This window comes from Buteo buteo, chromosome 27, assembly GCF_964188355.1.
Source record: "Buteo buteo chromosome 27, bButBut1.hap1.1, whole genome shotgun sequence".
NCBI lineage: Eukaryota > Metazoa > Chordata > Aves > Accipitriformes > Accipitridae > Buteo > Buteo buteo.
In genome coordinates, this window is record NC_134197.1 from 2796088 (window position 1) to 2821362 (window position 25275).

At 48.8% G+C, this 25275-nt stretch overlaps 1 protein-coding gene across 1 annotated transcript in view; it reads left to right on the forward strand.

Annotated features, from left to right (window-relative positions):
• The first annotated feature begins 431 nt into the window (after positions 1 to 431).
• CACNA1H (calcium voltage-gated channel subunit alpha1 H) overlaps positions 432 to 25275 on the forward strand; it is a 254838-nt gene continuing 229994 nt past the window's right edge. Inside the window, exons 1-2 of the mRNA XM_075058453.1 lie at positions 432 to 571; positions 826 to 1148. Coding sequence (XP_074914554.1) covers positions 841 to 1148 — 308 coding nt within the window. The 5' untranslated portion in view covers positions 432 to 571; positions 826 to 840. The remainder of the gene's footprint in view (positions 572 to 825; positions 1149 to 25275) is intronic.

Below are 25275 nucleotides of genomic sequence, written 5' to 3' on the forward strand. Positions count from 1 at the left end.
CTCCTCCCGGCTGCCCGCCCCCGCCCTGCCCCGCCGGGTTTCCAGCCCCCCCCCCCTCACGCCTCCGCTTCTCTCCTCCCCTCTCCTCTCCCTCCTCCCCCGGTAAATCCGAAGTTTCCTGTTAAACCACGGGCGAAGCTTTGCAAAGAGGCTGCCGAGCTGCCTGCTCGCTCCTTGGGATTACCGTCGGGAGAGGCTCCGCTCCGCTCGGGGAAGAGGCCCCCGCCCCCGCCGCCACCTCTTCTTCTTCCCCTCCTCCTCCTCCTCCTCCTCCTCCTCCTCCTCCTCCTCCTCCTCCTCCATCCTCCATCCCCGCGGGCGGGCGGGCGCCGCACGCCGAGCTCACCCCCCCCCGCCCCGGCTGGATTTACGGGGTGCTGGTTGTAGTGGGGGGTGTGTGTTCGTGTGGGGGTTTTGGGTTTTTTTTTTTTTTGTTTGGGTTTTTTTTTGGTTTTTTTTTGGGGGGGGAGAAGAGATCCGCCGCCTCCCGGCGCCCCGATTGCTGCCTGGTCCCATGTGAACTGGAAGGCACGGCTATGCTCCTGGGGACACCGCGCTCCGCCAAACTAAGGTAGGACCCCCCCCCCCTCAATCAATTTTCCATCCTCGAAAATAAAAAGAAAAAAAAGCCGGTGGGGGGGGGGGGTGAGGGAAAAACCCAGCTTCCCCGGGGGGGCGGGAGCGACCGCGCCCGGGAGGAGGCTCGACCCCCACCGCCCGCCTTTGTTATGACTGGAGCGCCGGGGCCAAGGGGGGGACCCCGCCGGCGGGAAGAAGGAAGGGGGGGGGGTCCCGCCTCACCGACCCCCTGCCCTTGCCCCGCAGGTCCCGGCCGCTACCATGACTGATGGCGAGAGCCGAGAGCCGCTGCCGCGCCCGGCCGGCGGGGAGGTGCGGGTGCCCATCACCGCGCCGCCCCGCCGCCCCGCCGAGCAGCAGCAGCAGCAGCCGCCGCCGCCTGAGGAGGAGGAGGAGGAGGAAGATGCCGGTTCCCGTCCCGTTGGTTCTCCCTGTCGCGACCCACCGCCCGACCTGGCCTCCGAGGAGGAGGAGCAGGTGCCTTACCCGGCTCTGGCACCCACCGCCTTCTTCTGCCTCAAGCAAACCACCCGCCCGCGCAGCTGGTGCCTCAGGCTGGTCTGTAACCCATATCCTTTCCCCGAGGGACACCGAACCCCCCCCCCGGCCCATTGGGACACCCCCTCCCCACCACCACCACCACCCGGGAGCCCTCCCCGTGTCCAGAGCATCCCGTCGGGGCTGCGGGTCCCGGGGGCTCACGGCTCCCTCCAGCACACGGGGGTGGCACGAAGCCTCCGGGGTCCCCCAGAGTGTGTGTGTCCCCCCCCCCCGGGTCTGTGCTGTCCTCAGGGAGGGGCTTTGCAGGAGCGGGACGGGCAGGGAGCGCATCTCCCCCCCCACCGGTGTTCATCCCACTGGGGACACGCACACGCTGAGGTCCCCTCGGTTCCACCAGCGTCAATCCGACCGTCCGGTGCGGGAGCGAGAGGGACGGGGTGGCAGGACGAGGTGCTCGTCCTTGGCATCGCAGGGTGGCGGAGGATGCTGAGCCGCAGCCCCCCCAAGACCCGCAAGAGGGGAGAACCCCCTCGAGTTCACTTATTTCTCGGTGGGGTGGGAAGGAGCGAAGTTGAAAGACAGCCTCGTATTTATTTTCGACGCGGTGGGGGATTTCAGACAGGCGCTGACCCTCTTGCTGTTTATATAAGAGAGCTCGGGAGTGCATGTGCGCTTTCTCGTCGCAGAAAAATGGAGCGGGTTGGAGTTGGTTTGGGGAAGGCACATGCCTCGCTCGCCTCGGGTCCCGAAAACTCCCCTTTGCTTTTGTTCTTTTGCAACTTGCAGGCAGGGAAGGAAGAGGATAGTCAAGCCTCTAAATCTCATCCCCCCTCCCCTGTGTCCTTTACTCGCTTTATTAATGTTAAATGAAGAAGAGCAGTGTGTTCCTCTCAGTTGTGACATCCAGAAAATTGAATTTTACCCAAAATGCTTGTGTGCAAGCAAGCAGAGAGTTGTCAGTCTGTCTTGATAATCTTCAGAAAGTGAGCTTTTAGCTTTGCTCTGCACGTCAGCTCAGAAGCATTGACATTGTGCAGATAATTAATGCTTTTACCTACCCCTGATACCTGCCTGCAGCTTGCTGCCTATATCCTGCCACTGCTATTAAAAGCATTATTTATTAATATGGTTATTATTGATCTCGCTTCAGTTAACCAGAGAAACCCGTGTGCATCTGAGATCACTGTTTTCCTCAGCAACAACACCAAGTCAAGTGTTGTCGTTTGGAGGAATTGCACAATCCTCCCCAGAATGCTGCCTTGGTCTGTTATTAGGAGAAATACTTGGAGGGAAACCCCACAATTTTTATGGCCTTGGGTCTCCTCTCATTTGAACTAGGTTTACACGAACTATTGACTTTTGCAGAGATATTTCTGCTTTACACCGTGGCGAGAGGGGAACCGAGCTTCTATACACCTGTGGGTGGAAGGCAGAAGTAAACAAGTAAACACAGCGATGCTTTATCCATATCAATATTAACTGTAAATGATGGTTCCATAACAAGAAAGTGGTATACCTGGTCCTGGAGGGGCTTGGGGAGGGCACTGCATTCCTGTTACACCTTGGAGTGAGTCAAGACAGATCTTTTAAAAGCAGGTTGTCGTGTTTCCAAACTTTGGGGGCAGGCAGGAGGGAGCAGCCTTCTCCTTTGGCTTTGGTGGGGTCTCGCTCTCAGGCACAATGCTCTGAGTTTGGCATCCCCGAAGCCGCTACCGCTGACAAATTAACCCACAGTGGGAGGAAAACAAAGCGGTGTTGGCACGGAGCGAGGGAGGTTTGTGTAGAAGAGGGTTCAGGTGTGTTTGTGAGACTGTGCTTTTATTTTGCCTTTCAGCGTGTCTCCTAAGAATTCACAGGAGGGCAAGTTCCTTAACAGAACTTACCCGTCTAACATAATATTAGACGGAAATTGTGACGGTTGGTTAATAGTGAAGCAGAAATTTAATAAAACTACATAAGCCCTGTGTTGTAGCATTATTGCTGTCAGAGCCGGTATGTTTTGACTGTAGCAGAGCAAAGCTCACGACATATCGCAGCAATAAGGATGTGCTCCGTGCTGGGATTTTTTTCCCCTTCTCCCGGTCGCCAGCAGTCCCACGCATCGCAGTGAGAATAATCCCTCGGTGTCGACTCTTAAGTTTCTTGGCGAGAGTGCTCGTGTTGCCGGTGGTTGTGATTTCTGAAGCTGCTTAACGAACCTGCGTTGAGCAACCTCGAAGCGAGGAGATGTGTGTCTCGTTCAGGAGCTGGTGCTGTGCCCGCCCGGTCGGTGCCGGGTGCGTGTTGGACCCCGAGCAGCCGGAGGTCGGGCAGCTCGGGGACGAGTGCCGCTGCCACGGAGCTGGGACACTTGGAAAGCAGCTAGATGGGGAGACGGCTCGAGGAGGAGTGTGGGTGGATCAGTGCTGTCAGGACTGAGATTCCCCGGGTGCCTGTCCTGGGGGAAGAGGAACTTGAAAGAGGAGATGGCGACACAAAGGTGGTTTCTGGCCAGTTGTGCAGTTTTGGTGACTCTTCTGCTCACCCAGAAGCATAGATCCATCAACCACAAGAATGAGCTTTACGTTTACATTAAAATCTCCCTCTGTTACAGAAGGAAGGGACGTGACTGTGACGTCTCCTAAAATCTGAGTCTGAAGAGCTTCACCAAGGTACTTGCTCACCTGGGAAGCGCTAACCCCTTCTGAAAAGCAGGTGCCCTCCTTCGATAGTTCTTTTTCTTGCTGGGGGAGTTGTCCTTTTGCTCTCTTTGGGCTTTATTTTGGGGTCTCGCTCTGGGCCTGCCAATGCCCACATCCCTCCTCTGCCCGTGCTCACTGAGTGTTTCTCGGTGTGGGAGTGCATCTCCCCTGTGGTGTTTCAGCTCTAAAACTTGTGCACGCTCCCCCCCCCGCCACCAAGCTGAAAGACTTCACCCCTGCCTGTGTCCTTGGGCTGCGAACAGAGCCGTCCGTCTGTCCAGCATGCCTCAAAAAAGCGAGGGTGTCCCATCCTGCGCATTTGGGGTCCAAATCCCGGTGGGTCCCTGTTGGCTTTTGGGGGTGATCCCAGGGGATGCTCCTGGCAGAGGCAGGGAGCTGCATCCCGCCACGCTGTGGGGTTTGCACCGCGGACCTGGGCACATCAGCATCCAAAAAACCAAATGCAACCGCGGTTCGGGGAGTGCCGTCGAGTACATCTCACGTGGGGCTGCCGCCGGCAAACCCCTGTCAATCCAGATCGCCTGAACCACAAAAACCACCCGGCAGCTCCGAATATTTGTTGGTAGCAGAGATAGCCCAGACCTGTGGTCTGGAGCAGGTGGAAATCCTCCACGGCTGGGCCAAAAGCGTGGTTTGCCTCTGCAGCTTAAGCAGAAGGGGTTACTGCCAGGCTTAGAAATAGCTAAAAAAAGCTGTTGCCTGGTTCTCGGGGGGACAGGTGGGATGGGGATCAGCTTACGGGGCCGGGAGCCTGCCTAGCCGGAGGCACGCATCCGCCCAAAGGGCTGCACATCGGAGAGAAAACGGGGGAGTGGGCAGGCAGATGTAGTAGATGCACGTTGGTGTTTTTAATAGCTGTGCTGCGTTCGGGAATGTTAAGAAGAACCTGGAAAAAATCCTGCCCCACCCCCCCGTTTGCATGGTTTTGTATTAAGAAAACCTACAAACTTCTGAATTCTCAAGCGACAGAAAGCAAAAGAGCTGCAAGGAGCTGGTTTTCAGGTGTGGGAGCAATAATCAAAGAGTTGTGTCCATTAAAGTTTAATTAAAGGAGCAGAAAGTGTTCACACTGGCTCTGGGTCTGATTTTCACGGTTGACTTTTGTCGAGCTGTTTGCTGTGCAATGCCATTCTTCAGCTTTCTGAAGTGACGGCTCCAGCACAGGAGTCTCATTCCGAGCTTCAGGATTACCTCCAAACCCAACTTCAACCAGAAAGTTACTTGTACGTGACAGAGCAAATAGCTCGAATATAGTTCTTGTGATACGGGCAATGGTTGAAATTGCATTTTCGCTGTGAAGTTGTATTGTATTTTCCCTCTTTTATTACTGATTTACTTTTAAATTGCCTTTTTTAAAAAAAATATATAATTGGAAGCAAACGTACTTCTTTCTTCAGTCCTGGATCTCCTACGTGGGTTTATTTATAGAGGGCTGTGGGTGGGACTTTGTGTACTCGGTGTGCACGTTGGGTGGAATAGAGCAGGATTGGGGTTTTTGCGATCCTGCGAGGTCCTTTCCTGGCTCTTCCCAAGCACCAATGCTAACTGACGGCTCTGCAGAAACACAGAGCTATGCCTGTATCCAGAAGGGTGTTTTCTTTAATTTTTTTTTTTTTTTTCTGTTGCTAATGTTTTGATCGACGAAGTGTTGAGTCACTTTTTGTCAATCCGTAGACATCCCTGCACCTTGGCGGGGGGGACGTTTGGACGCAGCTCCTGGTCCTTGCTGGTTCGTGCCCGTGTAACGCAGCGATGGGCTGGGGTGGCAATTGGCAGCCGAGGTGGAGCGGTTGGGAGGAATGCTGACTTTGTGTCCGTCGCCAGTACGTTGCATTGCTGCGAGGGGTTTTACTGTATGACTGGCTGGAGAAACGGGCTGTGACCTGGGACGTAACACGCAGCAGCGATTAAACCTGCTTTCCATCACGGCGCCGAGCGTCAGCTTTGCAGCACGGCTTTGATAAGGCACGAGCAACTTTGCTGGTTATTTCGTGATTCATAAAAACATGCAGTGATTCATTATAGGTTGAATTCTGTGTGCCTTAGTCAGAAAAAACCCTCCCCTGATTTATTTTCTCAAGTGGCTACAGAGCTTGTTGGTGCTAGCTGATTTCTGTGGGACTTGGCTCTGTTCTCCCGTCTGGGTAGAGTCTCTGCATGCATCAAATCTGTTGGGTTTTCGTTTTGTTTTGTTTTTTGATGAAGTTCTCCTCCTTGCAGCACTCGCTTGTTGCCCTTACAAGCACTTCAGGGCAGACCTAAGGTCCACAATAACATTCTGTGTGTTATTTGCAAGCATTCCTCAGTATAGGTGTCTGTAAGTACGCTTGGATGGTGAAAAAATGCATTTAATGCAAAATGCTGGATCTGCTCTGTTTCTAACGCTCTGGTCTTTGCTCTGTCTCCCTGTTCCTCATACTGGGCTAAACTCTCTGCTCGGCAGTGTTACAAATTTTTCTCTGACACGAGGCTTGCGGTTCTCTTCATTCCTTATTGCACAATTGATGTGTTCTGGCTCCCACGTCTGTGGGAGCATTGCCATTTGTGATTTGGGGGGTTATACTGAAGCGCACAGAGGTGTGGGTATAAGTGACTGGGTCTGGGCTCCCATCAGTTTAATAAACTTTATTTGATTGCTCCATAATAAGCACGTATCAGATTTGAGGAGCTTTATTGGAAAGCCTTTGCTTTTAATCTGTTCTTATTCAGGCTGTATCCTGACAAGTGCAACGGGGAGGGTTTGACCGAATCATAATTTGTCATCTCCGAATATAAATATTGCAGTTAAAATATTTAGCGTGCTGTGGAAAAACCCGTTAACGAATAAATGTATTTCTGGCCTCATCCTGGGAGCTGCTGAGCATCCACGACGCCCACTGAATCTGGTGAGAGGCGCAGGTGCTGTGCACCCAGCAGCATCTCCCGCTGAATGACAAGCAATTAGGAAACATACGGAAGAAAAGTCTTGTAAATTGTAACTTGTCTAAAAATATGTTGTCCACATGTGTTTTAGCTCCTTTCATTTCGGCGTTCTGTGTTGGCTCAATACATCTAATCAAGAGTTTAGTCCTGAGTTTTGTCTTTAATACCAACAGAAGCTATCTTTGTTAGCTTGTCGTGGTCCCTGCATCCCTGGAACTGCCAAAACCCCTTGTCTCTGACCTCTGTATTGCACCCTGAATTCCTTAAGCACTGCTCATAGCTCGTACCTCTGTGAAATGCCTTTTATTCCTGTCTTCTAGCCAAACTCGGGAGTATGGATCAGTGTTGGAAATCCCTGTCCTATGGCAAAGCTGCTGTGATATTTAGGAAAAATGTCAGCGTACACGGCGGCGTGGGCAGGGAGGTGGCTGGTTGCTCAGAGCAAGGTGTTAAGCTCCCTGCAAACTCAAGCAGGCATTAGTTGGTGCTTGGCTCCTGTTTTTGAAATGACTTTTGCAACAAAAAACAGGGTTAGAAAGCTAATTTACGAAAATACTTTCAAAGCGGATGAGGTTTTGCCGTAGCTTTTTGCAGCAAGGACTGGTGGATGGTAATACCTGTGTGAGGGTAGGGAAACCATAAAAAAAACATACGATGCTGGGTGCCCAAGAAAGGAAATGTGAAATTGTCCGATGAATTTGACTCATAACAAAAAAAAAAAAAAGTCCACCTGAGCAAAGTGTACAAAGTAAATCAAAAGTATAAGTAATGAAAATAAAATTAGATCTTTGACTTTAATGAAATATAATGCTCGGTAGATAGAATCATGTTTAACCCCTTCTCAGCCCCAGTTCTGGTCAGGCTTGCTGCCTTTCCCTTATGGCTGCTGGCCGTGGTTGGAGCCCGTGATGCCCCGTTCATCTCTGGCCCTGCTGCATTTGTGTTGGGATCCCGAGCTGAGTGTGCAGCTCATCAGAGTTTTAGGGATTTATCTCAGTATTTTCCCAAGTCAGGACTGCAGCAGGTATCTCTGACCAGGTTTAATTCGCAAATGTGCTTAGAAAAAATTTGCCTGCCTATATCTTCCTCACCCCTTAACTTAGCACTTTTATTGCTACAAAAGCCAATGGATTCAAAAGTTAACACTCTTGGCATCCACACATCCAAATTTACTACATATACAGTTTCACTGAAGATAGTAATTAAAATTATTTTAGGATGTCTTTTTGTGTGCTTTTCCTTTTCTACTAATTTTTTTTTAATTGTTCTGTACTGGATATTCCCCTCCAGTGAGAAACTGAGAGACACTAACTTGTTGTGTCAGTTTTTACTAAAGATTACTTGTAATCTCTGCAAAATAGCTACAATTTACTTTTTATTTTCAGACTGTAATTTATAACCCTTCAGAGCAATTAATTTGCTACTTTTCAAGGCATTTACAAGATGCATCCCAGACTCCACTTTGTAAAGTTTTTCCAATTGCCTTCAGATTTCTCACCTCTCAAATCTGGTGGGAACCAATAAATGCAGTTTCAATTTGCAGTTTGTTTACAAGTTTGGTTTATGTATTGAGTCCATATGTATTTTCTTCCAGCATGTCTAGATGGCAAATCCCTTAGAAACGTAAAACAATGTATCGCAGGAGTTGAACTGCACTTATTAATGGGAGCAGAAGATCAGAGCCTATAGCTAATCTCTTCTTCCTTATGTTACAGATGGATTTTGTGCAGTGTCACCCCAAGTTGGAGATGGATATTTTCTGAATTATCTTACAGCTGTCTCTAAGATGCTTTACTGTATTTTAGTGAGTTTTTTTAAAATGCAAAAGTTGTTTTAGATTTAGTCTAATTGTGTTTAAGCTCAGCTTTTCCTTGGCTTCTGTTACTCGGCGTTTTGGGGCTCAGGCTGGCTCCTGCTTACTTGGAAGCAAAACCTCAGCTTTATCTGCCATGCTCTGTCTAAATGACATGTTTGGAGTAACTCCATTAGAGCAGTCGGGATCACATTAGTTTACAGTGAATGAACTCTGAATCATGTTTTTCTCTGTGTGTTTGTGTATTGTTGATTTTTGTTTTGTTTTTAAATTGCTTCTGCAGACAAGAAGCATTGAGCTGCCTACTTACAGCGCTCCCCGATTAGTTTTCCACTGGATTATGCACGTAGCTTGTGGTCTGCCATTTCCTTAGGCTGGTGTAAATCGGGAGGAGTCCCAGGGGTACAGCCTTGGCTCCGTGGACCGCACACCCAGAGACACACAGGTGTGTTTTACTTTTATCACACATCACGCTGGGAATTCAACCTGGTTGGGCATCCGACCTGTGCAGCAGCAACCTTTGCCACTAGCGTTAAAACTCATGCAAGAAATATGTTACCTCTGTTTACACAGATGTTTTAAGAGAACTGAGCTCAGATTTTGCCCTTAATTCTTAAGGTAGCATCTGGCATTTGTGTCCAATCCGTTAATCCAGCCGTTGGAGCAGCCTTGTGATTTTAAGTAAGATACACTTTTAACTGAATATTTAGCTGCCTGGGATAGGAGGAGAGTTATTATGTGATCTCCCCTAATAGTTAATTCTAAGATAACTTGGACCAACTTAAAATCATCAGGGTATGCACTGTATTTCTGAACCAGCAATTAGGAGTCATCAGCCTGCACAGAGACAAATTGGAAGTGAATTAGAGGCTGATGAGCTCTGTACAGGGCTTCCAGGGCTGTTCCCAGCCTCCTGCCGCAGGGAAATATCAGAGCGGTCACTCTGGAGCTTGCTGGCCGGGCTGGGGGCGGAGGAGGGAAGCTTTGACAAGATGCAGCTGTAAAAGACAATTTTCCTCTTTCTTTCCCTTAATAAAAATCTGTTCTGAGCACTGTACCAGGCAGACTCGTTTGGCAATGGATTAAATGCACAGCTTCGAGATCTAATTTTGCCCATTTCAATTGACAGATGGAAATTGTGTGCTTTCACAATGCTACTAGTATCTTGCAATTTTGCTCAGAAGCAGTGCCTCCAAAAGCCATCCGGAGAAATAAGATGACTTTGTATGTGTGTACATCTATTTGTGATCGCGGTCTCTTCAGAGGGCAAATTCAAGCTGTGTGACTGCTCCTGGCCCCTTTCCTCCCTCCTTGTGGTGCAGTTAGAAGAGGATTTGCCTGAATATCTAATATTCTGGTAGATCTTGCTGCAGAAAGTAAACCACAAGTTATGGTACGGGCTGTTTGGGACATCTGTCATGTTCCAGAAGGCTGAGGAGTCACAGTAGCTGGGATGTTGGATGAACGGTACAAACAGGGATGTTTTGGGGGGAGCATCCCCCGGGACCCTCACGAAGCTTGGCGTACCCAAGCTCTTTGATCCCCATCGCTCTCCTCTCCGCCCGCGCGTTTGTTTTGATTTTTCTGTTGTTCAATTAAACCCTCTGAGATTTGCGATGGGTACACAGGTATTTGCATAGAGATCTGTTCCTGTCTCAGAGGAGCTGCAGCCCGGGCTGCTTCTTGACGTGGTTAAGGAGAGAAAGCTTGAACTGACACCCCCTTCACTGGGGATGACAGAGAGAGGAAAGGATGAAGAACTCGCCAGCAGACAAAGCAAACTGTGGGGTTTGGTACCGCAAATAGAAATTCTTCAGGCTTAGGTTTTGGGCGCAGCTGATGGGAAAGCAGAGAACACAGAAATGCAGTATTTGTGTGTACGTACTGAATACATGCATGTTTTTATAAATATTTGTGTGTGCCCGTGCTGTTGTTTCTAGCAGAATGGACTTCGCTTTGTTTGCAAATGAAAGAAAACCTGTCTCGTGGAGGTTGATGATGGCAAGCAGGTTTATTCCTTGGCTGGGTTTGTCCATAAGGGTGCTGTCAGACTTGGAGGTGCTGATTGAAGTCCTGGGGTGAAATAATGAATCCACGAGATCTTTGTCATTGCCTTTGGATTTCTACTGGTGGAGGAGTGTAGGGAAGCATCAGTTTGGGTTTGGAAAAGAAACGGAGACCTTGTTCTTCAGCCACATGTTCCAGGTCAGGTAACTTCAATGGCAGCAAAGCTAATGGGTCCAGGAGCAGGATTTAGCCCTAAACACATTGTGTATCCCCAACCTTTTATTACCAGGCCCTTTTGTAAGTGTGTTTGTGCAGAGCCTGTAATGATATAATGTACACTGTAATTTTGTTGTTAAATCTCAGCTATTTTGGCATGGTGGGGACTAGGCGGCTTGTAGTGATTGGAACATTATGGCTTATTGAATTTCATAGCCTGGAGGATTGAACGGTACAGAGAAACTCTTGAGGAAGGGAAAAAAGATAAAATGTCACCTATTTCTCCTGAATCTTTTTTTTTTTTTTTTTTTTTCTAGGCCAATATTTAACATACTTGGGCTTCTGGGCATGGGCAGACGGGTGGGAGAGACACCAGTAATGGGAAACAAATCCTAGGAAGGTTGCTGTCCTGTTAAATAGGCTCCCAAGAAAAGAGATTTGGATCCGTTCCCAAGGGCACTGATAAATGTCATGTCTGTAAATATGCTGGGATTTCCTTCACCTTGCTTACCACTAAAGATTTTAATTTTGTCTCTATCAACACTGGTAATGGAAGAGCAGAAGTCAGAAGGGCATGCGGTTTCACATGTGGTTGTGGTGTTTTCACTTTATCGGTGATCCTGAATATTGTTTCTGCAATTTCAAGCTTACATAAGTGCTGTAAACACTTCTATTACAGTCACAACCACTGGCGCAGGTCCCCTGGCCGCTCCAGTGCAAAACTGCACCTCGCAGGGGTTTATAAGGCAACCGTAAAAATTCACTTGACACTGAATCGTGTGTCTTTTACATGAAGAGAGGCTCGTGAAGGGCTCATTGACCACCACAGTCTCTTAAATCTCTTATCAAGGCACAAAGTGAGTGCAGGGTAAGTTCTCGCGCATCATTTTGCAGCCAGCTTCCGAGGGCACGGCTCTGCCGGGCAAACATTGGTTTAGTTTCTGTGTGCTGTTGTCCTTTGCTTTTCTGATGAGGATCAGTAAAATGTTCACTTGTGAGAGTGCCTGTCCATGGGATCTGGAACTTGATTTCATATAGGCTTTGAAGAGATTTTCTCATTTTTACTAATAAGTATGAACCTGTTCTTCAACTGATAATTTGGTTTTTAAAAGGGGAGCTCTGGGCCTGCTGAAGTTGGGGGTAACTCTGTTGTTGAGGCCAGGGATTTCACAGTTGGGGTCTTGGCCAGCTGCTGTTCTCCCATGTCATAGACTAGCCCTGTTTTCCTGATGCTGTCTCATGTCACACGTAGGACTCCTGCTCAGATGGCTCCATCCCCAACCTACAGCTTGATACCCCCATTATGATGAACTGAAATCTTACCCCACTGCTAGAGCAGGGTGTACCGTGACTGGAAAAAATCAATTCTCAACCATAGCAAAATGGACGGTCTTCTCAAGGCCATATTTATTCCATCTTTACTTTCTTAATTTTTTTTTTTTTTAAAACATGTCTCTCATTGAAATTTCCCAGGCCCTGCTGAGTCATGGCTGGTTTCTTTGTAGCTCTGTTAAGTTTTTGACAAGTACCTATCAGGCTTTCCCGTGTATGTTCATCAAGGGATGGAGCTCGCAGAGCTACTTCTGGTGCGTACGACAATCAATTATGGAGCCCATTTTCCAGTTGCGTTATTAGCATTTGCATCAGGGCAGCACTTAGGCTGAGCCTGGAGCTGCTGCCAGTGCCGCAGATCTCAAAGTAAGAGGCAATCTGGGGCTGAGATTGCTTCAAAAAGAGTGAGTTGGCTTCTTGCGGAAAGCAAGAAGGGAACCGCCGCGCCAAGAAGCGGTGAGGTGACCTGCAAGGGCTCATCCAGGCAACGAGCGGTGGAGGTGCGGGAGAGGCTGCCACGTGGGTACCTGCAATTTGTCCTGTGAAGCATCTTCAAAATAGTTCGTATCCACATGAGCAGAGCAGAACTTCATCTAAGACACGGGTACCAGAGATTAGGATTAATTTATAAAGCCATGCAGCGCGTGTGGTCGGTGCTCTCCAGATGCTCCAGAAGAACCTCTGGCGGCTTGAGGAGGGACAGGCAGAGCTTATGGATGAAGGGAAGAGAATAACTTCAGCTAAACGGTGTAAAGCTTTGGATGCTAGGTGGACATCAGCAGTCCCATCTTGCTGTGAGTTTATCTGGTATTTTACTGTTGCTGCTTATTTGAGACTGGTTTTTGCACGTGGGCTCCGTGGGCCTGGAGCTTTCACCACAGAAAGGTGGCAGTTTCCTATTGCGCTTGTGTGTTCCCATGGTCCCGTTGCGACCTAGCGGGACTTTTCATTTCGGTAAGGGCTGTGGAGTTTGCCCTTAAGCGAGACAAGAGGGACCAGTTAGGCAAAATCAATCCCCTGCCTGCTCCGTATCACTTTGTCCTGATAAGCTGTCAGTTTAGCTCTAAATGCTGCGTTTGAAAGCACATCTCTGCTCTCCAGGATGGGTCAATGTCAGCAGCAGTATTAGTTGAAGGATGGATTTAAGCCACCAGCTCATCACAAGAAAGGGGAGCTACACGTGAGGCATCATTTCCTGGCAGCCTGTGATCTTTCATAGGTTGGAGAGAAATTCAGTAGGATAAAATATCCTTGGCTACCTCCAAGTCAGCCCTGTAGTTTAATGTCAGTCCTAATGCCGGGTTGTAGCAGCGAGGAGCTGGAGGTGGAGATGCGGTTGGGTGGGATGGAGCTGATCTCTCACCACCCAGCTGTGGTCTGACCTGTTGTCGTGGTTTAAGCTCAGCCCCACGCAGCCCCTCGCTCACTCCCCCCCGGAGGGATGGGGGAGAGAATCGGAAGGGTAAAAGTGAGAAAACTCGTGGGTTGAGATAAAGGCAGTTTAATAGGTAAAGGAAAAGCCACGCACGCAAGCAAAGCAAAATAAGGAATGCGTTCCCCGCTTCCCATGGGCAGGCAGGCGTTCAGCCATCTGCAGGGAAGCAGGGCTCCATCATGTGTAATGGTGACTTGGGAAGACAAACGCCATCCCTCCGAACATCCCCCCTTCCTTCTTCTTCCCCCAGCTTTATGTACTGAGCATGGTGTCGTATGGTCTGGAATATCCCTCGGGTCAGTTGGGGTCAGCTGTCCCAGCTGTGTCCCCTCCCAACTCCTTGTGCCCCCCCAGCCTGCCCACTGGTGGGCTGGGGTGAGAAGCAGAAAAGGTCTTGGCTCTGTGTAAGCACTGCTCCGCAGTGTGTATTATCGACACTGTTTTCAGCACAAATCCAAAACATAGCCCCGTGCTAGCTACTATGAAGAAAATTAACTCTATCCTAGCCAAAACTAGCACACCTGTGTCCCAGTGCTCCATCAGTGCGAGGAAAGAGGGGCTGTGAGGGGGATCCCCGAGTCCTTCTGCAACTTCTGCTCGGGGAAGAGCCAAGGGCAAACAAGGCACAAGTCATCCCCTCGAGACAGTGGAGCTGCCGGAGTAATGTCAAGGGGTCACGTAAGGACCAAGTTCAAGCTGGCCTTAACCCTGCGTTTCCTGGCTTTGCCTGATGGAAGCCAGACCCGTTGCCTTGTTTGAACACCGGCTTTGCGGCAGGGGTGATGGATTGCAGTGTGAGCTTTACCACCCTTCATCGCTGCTTCCTCTGCTCTTTTGGCCCGTTGTGTTCAGTTCAGTCAGAGTTGATTATAAATAACTTCAGATAGCAAGCTGAAATATCCCGGGCTCGCTTTTTTTTTTCTTGGCAGTTGCAGAGCATGAATCGGCTTCAAGGCAACTGAGGTATTTTAACGTAACATTTACAGCCCATATCTATACAAAATGTGACTTGTGTTTATAGAAGTGTGCCTTTAACAGTCTCTTATCAAAACATATGGGACTGTACAGTTGGATGCTGGGGTTCCTCTGAAGCATTCCCCAGACAATACAGTTCCACATTAGATTGTCTTATGATGTCTGTAGACTTAACCGAGTCTGTTGTTCTGCACACACAGTTGTGCGTCTTCCCTGTCTGGCCTGCGGCACTCGCTTCGCCTCCTCCGAGCTCCTTCCGAGAGCCCTTTGAAACTCCCTTATCGCCGAGTCCTCCCTTCGCCCGTGCATGTCCTTGGCAGGCAAGGCAATGTCACGATGCAGAAGAGCACATCGTGCAAAACAGGATAAGGTATCAGCAAAACAGAGTGATGGGCTGACAGGGCAGTATGTTTGGGAGCAGGCAGTAGTGAACAAGTCCTGAGAAGTGGGGCTTGAATTTTTCCCTGTTGCAGATCTCGTGGAGGTCTTGTGTCAGAGCAATTGCTCCTTGTTTGCACGACGTGCCCTAGCCAGAAGCTGGGGTCACGGCGGGCTCCCCATCATCGGACCACGAGACGGAGATGCGTCCTCCCCCAAAGATGTTAGTGCATCAAGGAATGCGTTTGGCCCCGGCAGCGTGTCCTGATCCAATCTCACGTTGGATGCTGTCCAGGTTTTCTGCAACTTCAAATGGCTCTTGGTGCAATCCATTACCAAACAACCATTATTTCGCCTGCTGTAGCGAGGGGACCAGACGTCCACTGGATGCTCTCTGCCTTAAAATGCCTGGACCAGCATCCTTAAAAAGGCACACGGTCCCATTGTGTTTAACAGGGCTGCCAAGAAGAACAAGATCTATCGGGCTCTGCGCTGCCGTTGTGTCCCGTGGTGTTGCTTTCTCTGGTACACTGTGACGTGCTGCCCTTTCTGGAGGGCTGGAGAGCTGAGAGCCTTCCAAAAGCTTCAGTTTCTCATTCAGAGCCCGTCCGAGCTTCCATCTCGAGCTGCTTTAGTCTGTAAATTGGAAAGAAAGTTTGAGCAAAAATTGGCCTTCCCATGGAAGTTCTTGTCCTCTCCAGCCCATAAATTTTAATGGGAACTGGGCATGCTGAATCTCTAGGCAGCTGTGCAGATCTCAGCCTCTTCTGAAATGAATCACACTTACTCAGGCCTGAAGAAAGCTCCTCATTTATCCAGGTGTCTGAGATGGCCCTTAATGCTTGGGTTTATATCCTGTGCCTATTTGATAAAAGTATGATTGATCCATTTATTTCAAGATATGCTTGCAAGGGCTCTGGGGAGCTCAGGATGATAATACTGTGTCTAAGCAGTATTGACTAAATTAACTAATAAAGTCATCTGGCTGTTGGCAGGGTCTGGTTTGCCTTTCTGGTGAGTGTAAGGGCTTTGGTTTATCCAAGTTCATGAGCTGGTGGCCCAGGTCATGCTGCAGATCCCAGGACAGACCCAGCAGCTCCTACCAGCCTTTGGAAGGGCTGATAATGGGTGACTCTCCTGAGCTTCCACTTTTGGACCCAAATCCCTTGGGTCTGATGGGACTACGCAGCCCCTTGGGTGCCCCAGTTCCCTAGCAATGCTTCTTGGGCATCAGGGAGACAGCGGTTTGCTCACAGCCCTTCAAAAATAGAGATGTATGGCTCTTGTGTTTGCTTGGTGTCCGAGCATCGCCCACCTTGATCTTGTATCTCCTTCCAGTGCTGAGCCTGGATAACCTCTCCCACCAGTGACAGCTTCTAGGGAGCTGCCTGTCCACTAGATGTCAAACCTCTGCTGCGAAAGGGGTGCTCCAGCTTGGAGGGAAGGTTGCAACCACAGATGACGCGTAGGGAGCAAAATGGGATTTGAAGTCTGACACGGGTGGATGTCCACCGATTACCTCACTGCCCATCTGGGGAAAGTGTGGGATTTCAGCTGGCTTTCCCTGTTGACATATTTCAAATGAAAGCAGGGTGGGAAAGGAATGCTTTTTTTTTTTTTTTTTTCCTGCAAGTATATGAATTATTTCAAGTGAAGTTTCGAGGGTTCGGTTGTCTTCTAGCTGAAGGCTTCAGACATGCTGCCAAAGGGACTTCCAGATTTAGAAGTAAACTTATGGGGACCCAATTCTGATCTCATGATCTTACTTTTACTCCAGTTTTTATGGGAGGCACCTGCTTTGACACGAATAGCTACTGATCATCGCAAGCATAATTTGAAGCAGAACCTCCCCCTTGAGGTATTGCTGGACAACGATGGGGTTGGAGTACGGTCAGGACCTCTGTTCTTGTACAGATTGGATGTCTCTGGTGCCATGGCCTGGTAAAATGATATTTAACAACTTATAGCAGGAATCTGGTACTTCTCTTGTAAAGTCAGGAAGTTTTGTTCCGTTTTATTTATTTTATTGACTTCTGGATCAAGAGATCCCACTGCTTGCTGAATACAGGGAAGTTTATCGCTTTACTTTCCCTTGGTTTTATGTTCTTTTTCTCTGTGTATTTGCACTGCCAAAGACAGGAGGTGGATAAACCTTTGGGCTGACCCAGTTGCATTCCTTTGGTGGAACCAATTGTGAAGATATGGACATTGTTTAGGGGGTTATATCTGTTCCCCTGTGTGTGTCTGTCCCCTAAAGGCTTGGCTGGGCTCCCACACTTGGGTGCCCCAAGGGAAAGGAATTGTAAGTAGTCCAAAGTCTGCTGTGATCCCACCAGGCCGGGGAGCTGAAAGCATCCATCCAGCCCTTGGCACATGCTGCTCAACTTGTGTCTCAAAATTCCCATCAATTGGGGTCTCCTTTTGTCTTAATTAAGAAAAAAAAAAAAAATATATACTTGTATGTTCCTTAGTTCAGACGTGAAGAGAAGATTCCTGTTTGGGATTATTTTTAGTCTCTGAAATTATTCATGAGGCTGCTTTCCCTGATTTATGACAATACCCAGCACATCGCCATGTAAATGACTTTTAAATGGAATGTTTCAGCAGTTTTATAAGAATTCCTCATGTGAGGGAAAATAAACAGTTTGTCATTTACCAGACTGTATTTGATTATTAGATTTGTTACTATAAACACCAGGCTACGCTTCCTTCAGCTGAGACTGCCAGAGATACATGGCTTCAGAGAGCCATACCATTAAATAAAACCTAACCTGACGTGAGAAATCAGCATGGGATTGATCAGGCCTGTTCCCCACTAGCCAGATAGATGCTTGTTGGCCAAAAATGAATATCCGATGTTGAGATTAACATAACTCCAGTTTTTCAGATCTCATTCAAAGAGCAGACAGGCTATAAAGGTGAGGCATGTGGGTTTGGCATCCTGGGGTCCTGGTAGAGCACCCCATAAGGCTGTGCTGCTCCGTCTCTGTGGTTGTTATTGGCCTTGTCTGGTATTTGAAGAAGTCAATGCAAAGCAGTGAGCAAGAAGATAAATGTACAGTGGTACAGTGAAACCTTGCAGTTCTGGTGAGGGGACTGGATGGGCAGAGCATCACTCACGTGCACCAATGCCTTTTATATGCAGGCACCAGAATGGAAGGACTGTCATGTGAGTGGAAATGTAGCCATGGAAATTCATCAATTCATTGCTAAGGGGGCATAAAATACCTCTCAGGCCCTTGGGGATCAGGCCTAGAGAGTAAAACCTTAACCCAATAACTGCATGGCAGCTTAGGAGCTTCTTATAGGACTCATCCTTTTCCCTTGAGCTAAAACGCACCCTGCACAGAAAGGAGTTTTCCATAAGACCAGTGATTTGGAGGAACATCATGGCCGTAAGGACCATGAAGAGCATTTTGGAAGTGGCTGGACTTTGGTGTTGGGCTGGCTGTGTTTCCAGGGCACGGTGCAGGGAATGGCAGGTTGTGAAGTGCAGCATCAGGTGCCTTCAGACCCCGGTGCCTGCAGTTACTGATCTCACGTGCCGACAGAGATCCTGCCCTGGCTCTGCAGATGCCGTCCCCGTGCTCACATGGCACTGGAATGTCTCAGCTACACTTGGAAGGAAATTACTCCTGCGCTGGGATGCACACAGCCAGCGACACGTGTCCCATCACAAGGCTCCGGGCAGCTCTTTGAACCCCTGAACGTCCCTGCTGCAATGCGCCCTCTCACCGGGGCGCGGGGAAGCGTGGGGGACGTGAGAGTTACAGGCAGAAACGAGCAGAGAGAAAAATCAACCATGAAATTGGTAATTTTAGGAGCTCTACGAGGGAAGAAAATGCTTGTTGTTAGACACCATGTAATTGCACCACAGTGCCCTGGGTTACAGGCAGCAGACGGCGTTGGTTTGCTCGGGAATGGTCCTCACGCCTTCTGACTCCGGTCCGCAGGGACCTGGGAAGAGTAGAGCTGATGAGAAAAGTGAGGTGTCACCATGGCATGGACCAAGGCTGCAGGTTTGGGTCCTGGGATGGGCAGGGCTTATGCTCCCGAAGGCAGTAACCCCCCTGGTTGTGTTGCTGTGGGTTATACAGAGGAGAAGGAGATGCACCCTCACCCTGTAGAGCGATTCCCACGTTCACTGTGGCTGGGACAGCAGTTCTCACTGAGCCTCCACTTCTCTCCTGCGCATCGATGCATGACTCGCTTAAGGTGGATGATTTTGGGTGCTCTCCTGGGCTGGCTTCAGGGACCTGATACGATTTTTATGATCGCAGCCTCCTTGTTTTGCAAAAGTTCGGTTTTCATTCAGCCCCTCTCTGCCCTCAAAGCCTTCCACAGTGTGAGCCAAGGATAAAACACAGTGATATGGATTAAAAAAAAATACTTGCTTGGAGTAGGACTAACTGCTTTTTCCTCATTGCAAGGGATGGTTCGTTCCTGTGTGGGTCTTGAGCACTCCCCTTGAGGCACTTCGGCTGCAATGGCATTTTTACAGGGTGTGTTTCTGGGTGCCCCTGTGATGGTGATGAGCTGAGTACCCTCGGTGCTGATGCTTTTGCTGCCGGGCACGCGAGCAGGGTGAGATGTGAGGGATGTATAAAAGGGTAAATCAGGGAGGGCGCGGGCAGGAGCTCATGCTTTGTCCATCACGGGAATTAAACCGGAATTGGCAGTAGAGCCGAGCCCTGTGGGATCAGCAATAAATCCTCCCGGGAACAGTGTTTGTCTGGGCTTCACCCGGTGAGCTGTCATGGGAACGAGCCCCTCGGAGGGGATGATGAGATGCAGGACAGCCTGGCCGTGGAGCGAGAGCTGCGTGGGGAGGAGACACCGTCCCCCCAAACCACGTCTGCGGCTGTGCTTTGGCTGTCCTGAGGGATGTGGCTGGGATCAGGGCAAGCAGAAGGTACGGGGGCTTGGTGCTACCACCACACCTCAGCTGGGATGTCTTCCATCAATTCCGATCACTTCTCTCCGTGCCGGTTCCCCAGCTTAGGCGCTGTTCCTCGCTGGGGATGATGCCGTCCTCGCTGCTCTGAGGTCCCACGGGCATTTCAGTTTCTTGCAGAGTACGTGGTTGCTGGCACCACCCTGTTCAGGGGGATATAAATTGTGATTTTTACATGCGTAGGTTGTTTTGTTGATTCTTTTTATTCCTCCGTGAAAAGCTAACGCTGTGTTGTAAAAACAAATCTCTGGCCTTTTGCTTTCCGAATAGCAAAGGGCCAACGTGTTAATAGGAGGGAGGGATGGGGTGGCGGGCTGCCAGCGGGATGTGCTTCTTCCCTGGGGCTCCGCTTGCCAAGATGCCATCAGCCCGGCTCCAGGAAGGCTTTCCTGTGGCCGCACGCTCTCTCCGGGCAAAGTTTTGGCATCTCCAGCCTGATGTGAGTTCATTACATGCAGCCATCTGGGAGTGGAGGGCTTTATGAGGAGGGAGGTGTTTGCTTGGTGAAGGGGGGGTCCTGGTAGTGCCCGCTCCCGTGGAGCACCCCAGGTGTGTGCCCTCGCCCTGCCCGCCTTGCGCACCCCTGTCACTGCTCTTCTCACCAATTTAATTATTATTTCTGGGTGCAGAAAAGGCCTTTTTCTCCCCTTGTGCTGCAAAAGAGTCTTTTCATGGACATCTCTTGGTGCGTTTCTCTCTTTTTTTTTTTTTCTTTTTTTTCAGCAAAAGAGAAGCTTAGACGTTTTCTTCCCCTTTTGCCGAGGAAAAAGGCACATCTCTCTGTCTATCCTTTTTACAACTTTGGATGTTTAGAGCTGTGCTGAAACCGATTCCAGGTTTAGGAGTGTGTTTCCATGCGTGGTTTGGGTTTGCCTCCTGTTGGCATCAGGGCAGCAAGACGTGGGACGCAGCTGTCCCATGAATTCAGAGCCCTTCACATTCTTCTGTAGTGACTCATCACAGAGGGATTATTCCATATTGGTTTAAGATGAGCAACAAAAGTGTTAGAGTCCCAATAATGCCCTCTTTAAGCTTAGCTCATTTCAACGTGCAAGCTCAGGTTTGCTCTTCCCAAAGGCTGGTTCCCTGCAGCAGCCGTTTCTGCTGGCATTTATTCACCTCCTGGGAGGCTGCAACAGGCTGAGGCCTCTTTTTAAGAAAGTGCTGCTGAAACTTGTTTATCCTCATCTCTCCTTAAGATTAACATTTTGGCATGATGCACTCAGGAGCAGTCGTCTGCTGATACGGGTCTAGCAGAGCTTTGCTGTACTGAAGGACAGAACCACGCTTGATAGGGACTGTGGAGAAAACCCACATATTGACACTAAATCCAAAAAAAAACAGGTTGAAAAATGCCTAATGACCATCTATTATTTCCCTTTTCCGTGCTGTTTTAAAAACAAAGTATGAAACTTCTAATGCTCAGAGGATCACTTTCTGGTATGCAGCTGTGCCATACATAATATGCAGTACACGTTCATGCTCAGAAACCCAATAAAACTGGTAATTAGCCCCTGAAACAAATTAGAACAGAAGATACAATTTTATTTTGCATAGTGCCTTTTCTGCAAACTGTGTCTCAAAACACGTTGGAGAGTTAAGTAATGCAGAGCTTAAATAATAAGCGCGCTGGGAGAGCAAATTAATAGAAAAGGATGTATATTGCTGCAAAGCGGGGAAAATTGAGGTTGGGAAGAGCTGAGGTCGCTTGCGCGGGTACCACGTTGAGCTCGGGTCGAGCCTCGGCTCTCCTTGCATGTTTGCCTCTCCGGGGTTTGGTCTCTGTGGGTGTTAAGGAGGGGTCGTGTCTGTCTGTGCGGGGCAGGGAGGACGGAGGGCTCCGGGAACGCAGCGCGGGCTGAGCGAGCTGAGCCGCGAGGCGGATGAAGTATGTACAGCAGGCTATAAAACTAAGGAGGGCAATTTTGAGCCAATTTGTTCATCTTTCCCTTTCATGGCTGAAGATAGAATAGCTATGGCACTGCGGCTCTCCCTTCCACTCCCTCTCTGCCTCATTGGCTCAGCAGTTCGCTTTAAATCTCAGCTGAAAACATAACTTTTTCCCCTTCCCTATAACTCTTGCTCTCCTTCTCCATGCTATTACTTTTAATGCTAACTTTGTAGCTGTATTTAACGCTGGGCAGGGCCATGGGGATGCAGGGTGTGAAATATGGCCGGACTGCAGCATGCTGCAACACCGTGGGCAGGAGAGGCAAGGACTGTTGACCTTTTTCTCCTTATTCTCCATCCTTGGAGATAGGGCTGCTGATAAATCCTCCAGCTTTCACTTAATGCTTCGGGGAAATTTGAAGAGTGTATGAAAAAAGTTTGCAAAATAGCCACAGGTCTAATGGACCTCATCTTGGACACACCGAAATCAATGACAGTTTGAGCTTTAGGGAGTCTGTGCCTTGCCTTACTAGAACAGAGTTCAGATTTGAGCCAGGCTGTCTTAGCATCCCAAGGAGAAAGAGGTAAAATTGGCAGAAAACAAAAAAGAGAAGTTTCTAAGCCAGGGGCAAGCACCAGAGCTCAGGGAAACCTCGTGTCATGGGCAGAAGAGAGCTGCCGCAGATCCCACCACCTTTGGGATGCTCTCATGATGATGGTCTCCTTCCTCCCCTGTCCCCGCGGGGGTCAGCCTGTCCCTCTCGCCCAGGCTGTCCCCACAGCTGGTGGGAACCTGCACACCTCGGGTCCATCACGAGTCTCTTCCGAGGACGCATCTGCAAGAGCATCACAACGTGCCATTGATTTTCCTTGGAGTTACGCGGTTTCAGAGTGGATGTCAGCCAACCTGCAGGACCTTCACTAAATCTCCAAGCCTGTTGTGAGCTGTGCAGTTCTGGTTTTGTTGTTGTTTTTTTTTTTTTAAATTGCTGTTGCATCTACAATTTCTCAGTTTGTATTTTTTTTTTTAGCACATTGATCTGAATGGTTGTTTGCTTTGAGAAAGTCAAGGTGTTTTATTGAATGGAAATGTGGATGCAGGTGTCGTGGTCCAAGGACAGAAGCAAGGCAAGGTGGGGGGAAACGCTCTCTTTTTTTAGGCTAAGCGATATATCAACGGGGAAAAAAATATATCCAGCTTCTGGGTTCAGATTCATGTCTTGAGCAAAACATGCAACTTATGACACAAAAGCCGATGATTTTTGTTCCAGTGCATGGGAGGAGATGTTAGTTCCTGCATGCAAATTCTGCAGGCAGATCCCAAGAAGAATGCCTCTCCACCTGAATTACGGCAGGGGTTGCAGTAGATGGAAGCTACTTCGTGGCTGTTCCCTTTGCCGGGCCAAACTCAGCCACTAAAAGTCTGTGGTGACTCCGGTAACTCCGTTATTGGTATTAAAGTAGTCGCCTGAGGAAGAAACAGTATTTTTCAGGAAGGAAGAAGCAGGTTTTATTGTGGGGTTTATGCCTGGCTCAGGATGAGACATGACATGCTGCTGCAGGGAGGACGCGGTGGTGACCTTGCAGGAGGCTGCGTTTGTGCCAGTTTTGCAGACTTAAGGCTTTTGAAAGCTCTGAGTGAATGACGAACGCTAAAGCCAGAAGTTTTAATAGGAGTGAATGAGTTTTAGGTGCCTATTTTCAGCCAGCCAGGACTAGTTGGCCTCTGGTTTAATCGAGGGCCATTGAGCACCTTGACGTCTGCAGAAGTTGTTGACTTACAGAAGTTCAGGGCTGCTGAAAATTGGGTGCAGAGAGGCTTGAGCGAAATAACTCAGGGTCTCCAACGGGAGAGTTTTTGTCTCACAGTGACATTCTTGTTGTTCTTGTAGAAAGATTGTTTCAAGAGATCCATAACCCGCTTCTGAACGATCTCCAGATTGGGGTTGCTTCCCCGTGCCAGCCAGATGCTGAGCTGAGGCTGTGGCGTAAATTCATGGCTTTGCTTAAAGAGAAATGGGAATACTTGGAATTCTTCACATTTAAAGCAATCTTAAAGGTAATAATACAGTTTGGTGAACCGTCCTTCCCTGGTGCAGACTTTGACATAGAGAAGGAATCGTCTTCCCTCATCTCTGCCCCCTTATTTCCCATTGTTTTGGTGTTCTGGAAAATCTTCCTTGTACAGATCATTAATGAAGTCAGATATGTGAGAGCTCAGGAGGGCCGTGGCTTTCCCTATGTTTTTAGGCCATTTATATACTGAAAGGGGCCTGCAGGGCTTTTATATGCTGAAAGATGAAACCATCTCCTGAAGCCACACTGTAGAGATTCAGAGTGATTTTTGGGAACCTGGAGCAGTTTTTGCAGCACTTTTAACTCTTGCTTTAGTCTGATGGGATTTCTTCATCTCATTATGCAGCAGATAAAATACTGTCCTTGAGGAAAGGAATTACTGTTTTATACAAAGACTTAAAATACCTTGATTTTTCTTTCCTCTAGAAGCCTGCTTATTTAAAGTGAATTTTTGGCTGTGGCGATAGGTAGCAGAACGATGGCCTTGAAATGGAAGTCTTTATCTCATAGGAAAAAGCACAGCTTGGGCAGAAATGGTGCAAGGTGTCTTATCAGTTTGCTAAAGTGTCTCAAATTCTACCCTTGAGGGAACATCTGAAGAGGACAGGTCCTCCACGATTTGAAGTCTCTGCAAGTGGAGGTAATTGCAGCATAGGTATCCTGGAAAGCTTAGCTCCTCAAGGCCACGGCAGCATTACAATACCACAATTTCTGAAGACCTACATTAACCCAACAGCAGTATTTAATAGGGCATAACAAGTAGCATTTAAAATCCTTAGTCTAATCCTACCCAGGGTAAGTTGTTTTTAATTCCACTTGTTATGCCAATTAAACACCAGTATTAGAGTAATACTTCAGGTTAAAGCTATAGACGTTTCTAAAACCATCTTGCAATTCTACACCTCAGTTTTTCCTGAAGGATGTGTTCTCGTAGGTGGTCTTTACTGTGTGCCTCAACAGCACATGCACATCGGAGCTGAGAGGGATGTGGAGACTTGATGGATAGGAGTATTTCACCTTTCTCTGCGATCTTCTAAAGTGCAACCTCTGCGTCCTTGAGGCCTGAGGGGTCGTTGCTGCCTGTCACTGGGTGTGTGACAGGAGAGAGAGGGACAGCCATCTCCCTTGTCTCCAGGACTTATAGCAGTGGCGTGTTTCATGTTTGCAAGGTTTCCCTGTAAGGGATCAGGGCTTCCTAACAGGGATGCTGAAAGTCCAGTCCCACCAGGTACCAGGGGCTTCGTGCTCTGCAGAGCATCCCTCATGACGTTGGGTGGCCGTGGGTACCCACGGCCGGTGCCTCTTGCCCCAGTCCCGCCTTCATACAGCACAGCTGGACTGTCTGCAGCAGCGAGCCAAGCAACTCCCTCTTGAGTACTATTAATATCTTTCTTCTACAAGTCTCACAGTCTTATTATGGTGAATAATGAAAGCCTATTCCCTGACCTTTGCTCCTTTTATCCAAATTGCATTCTAACAAGTATATGTATTTTTG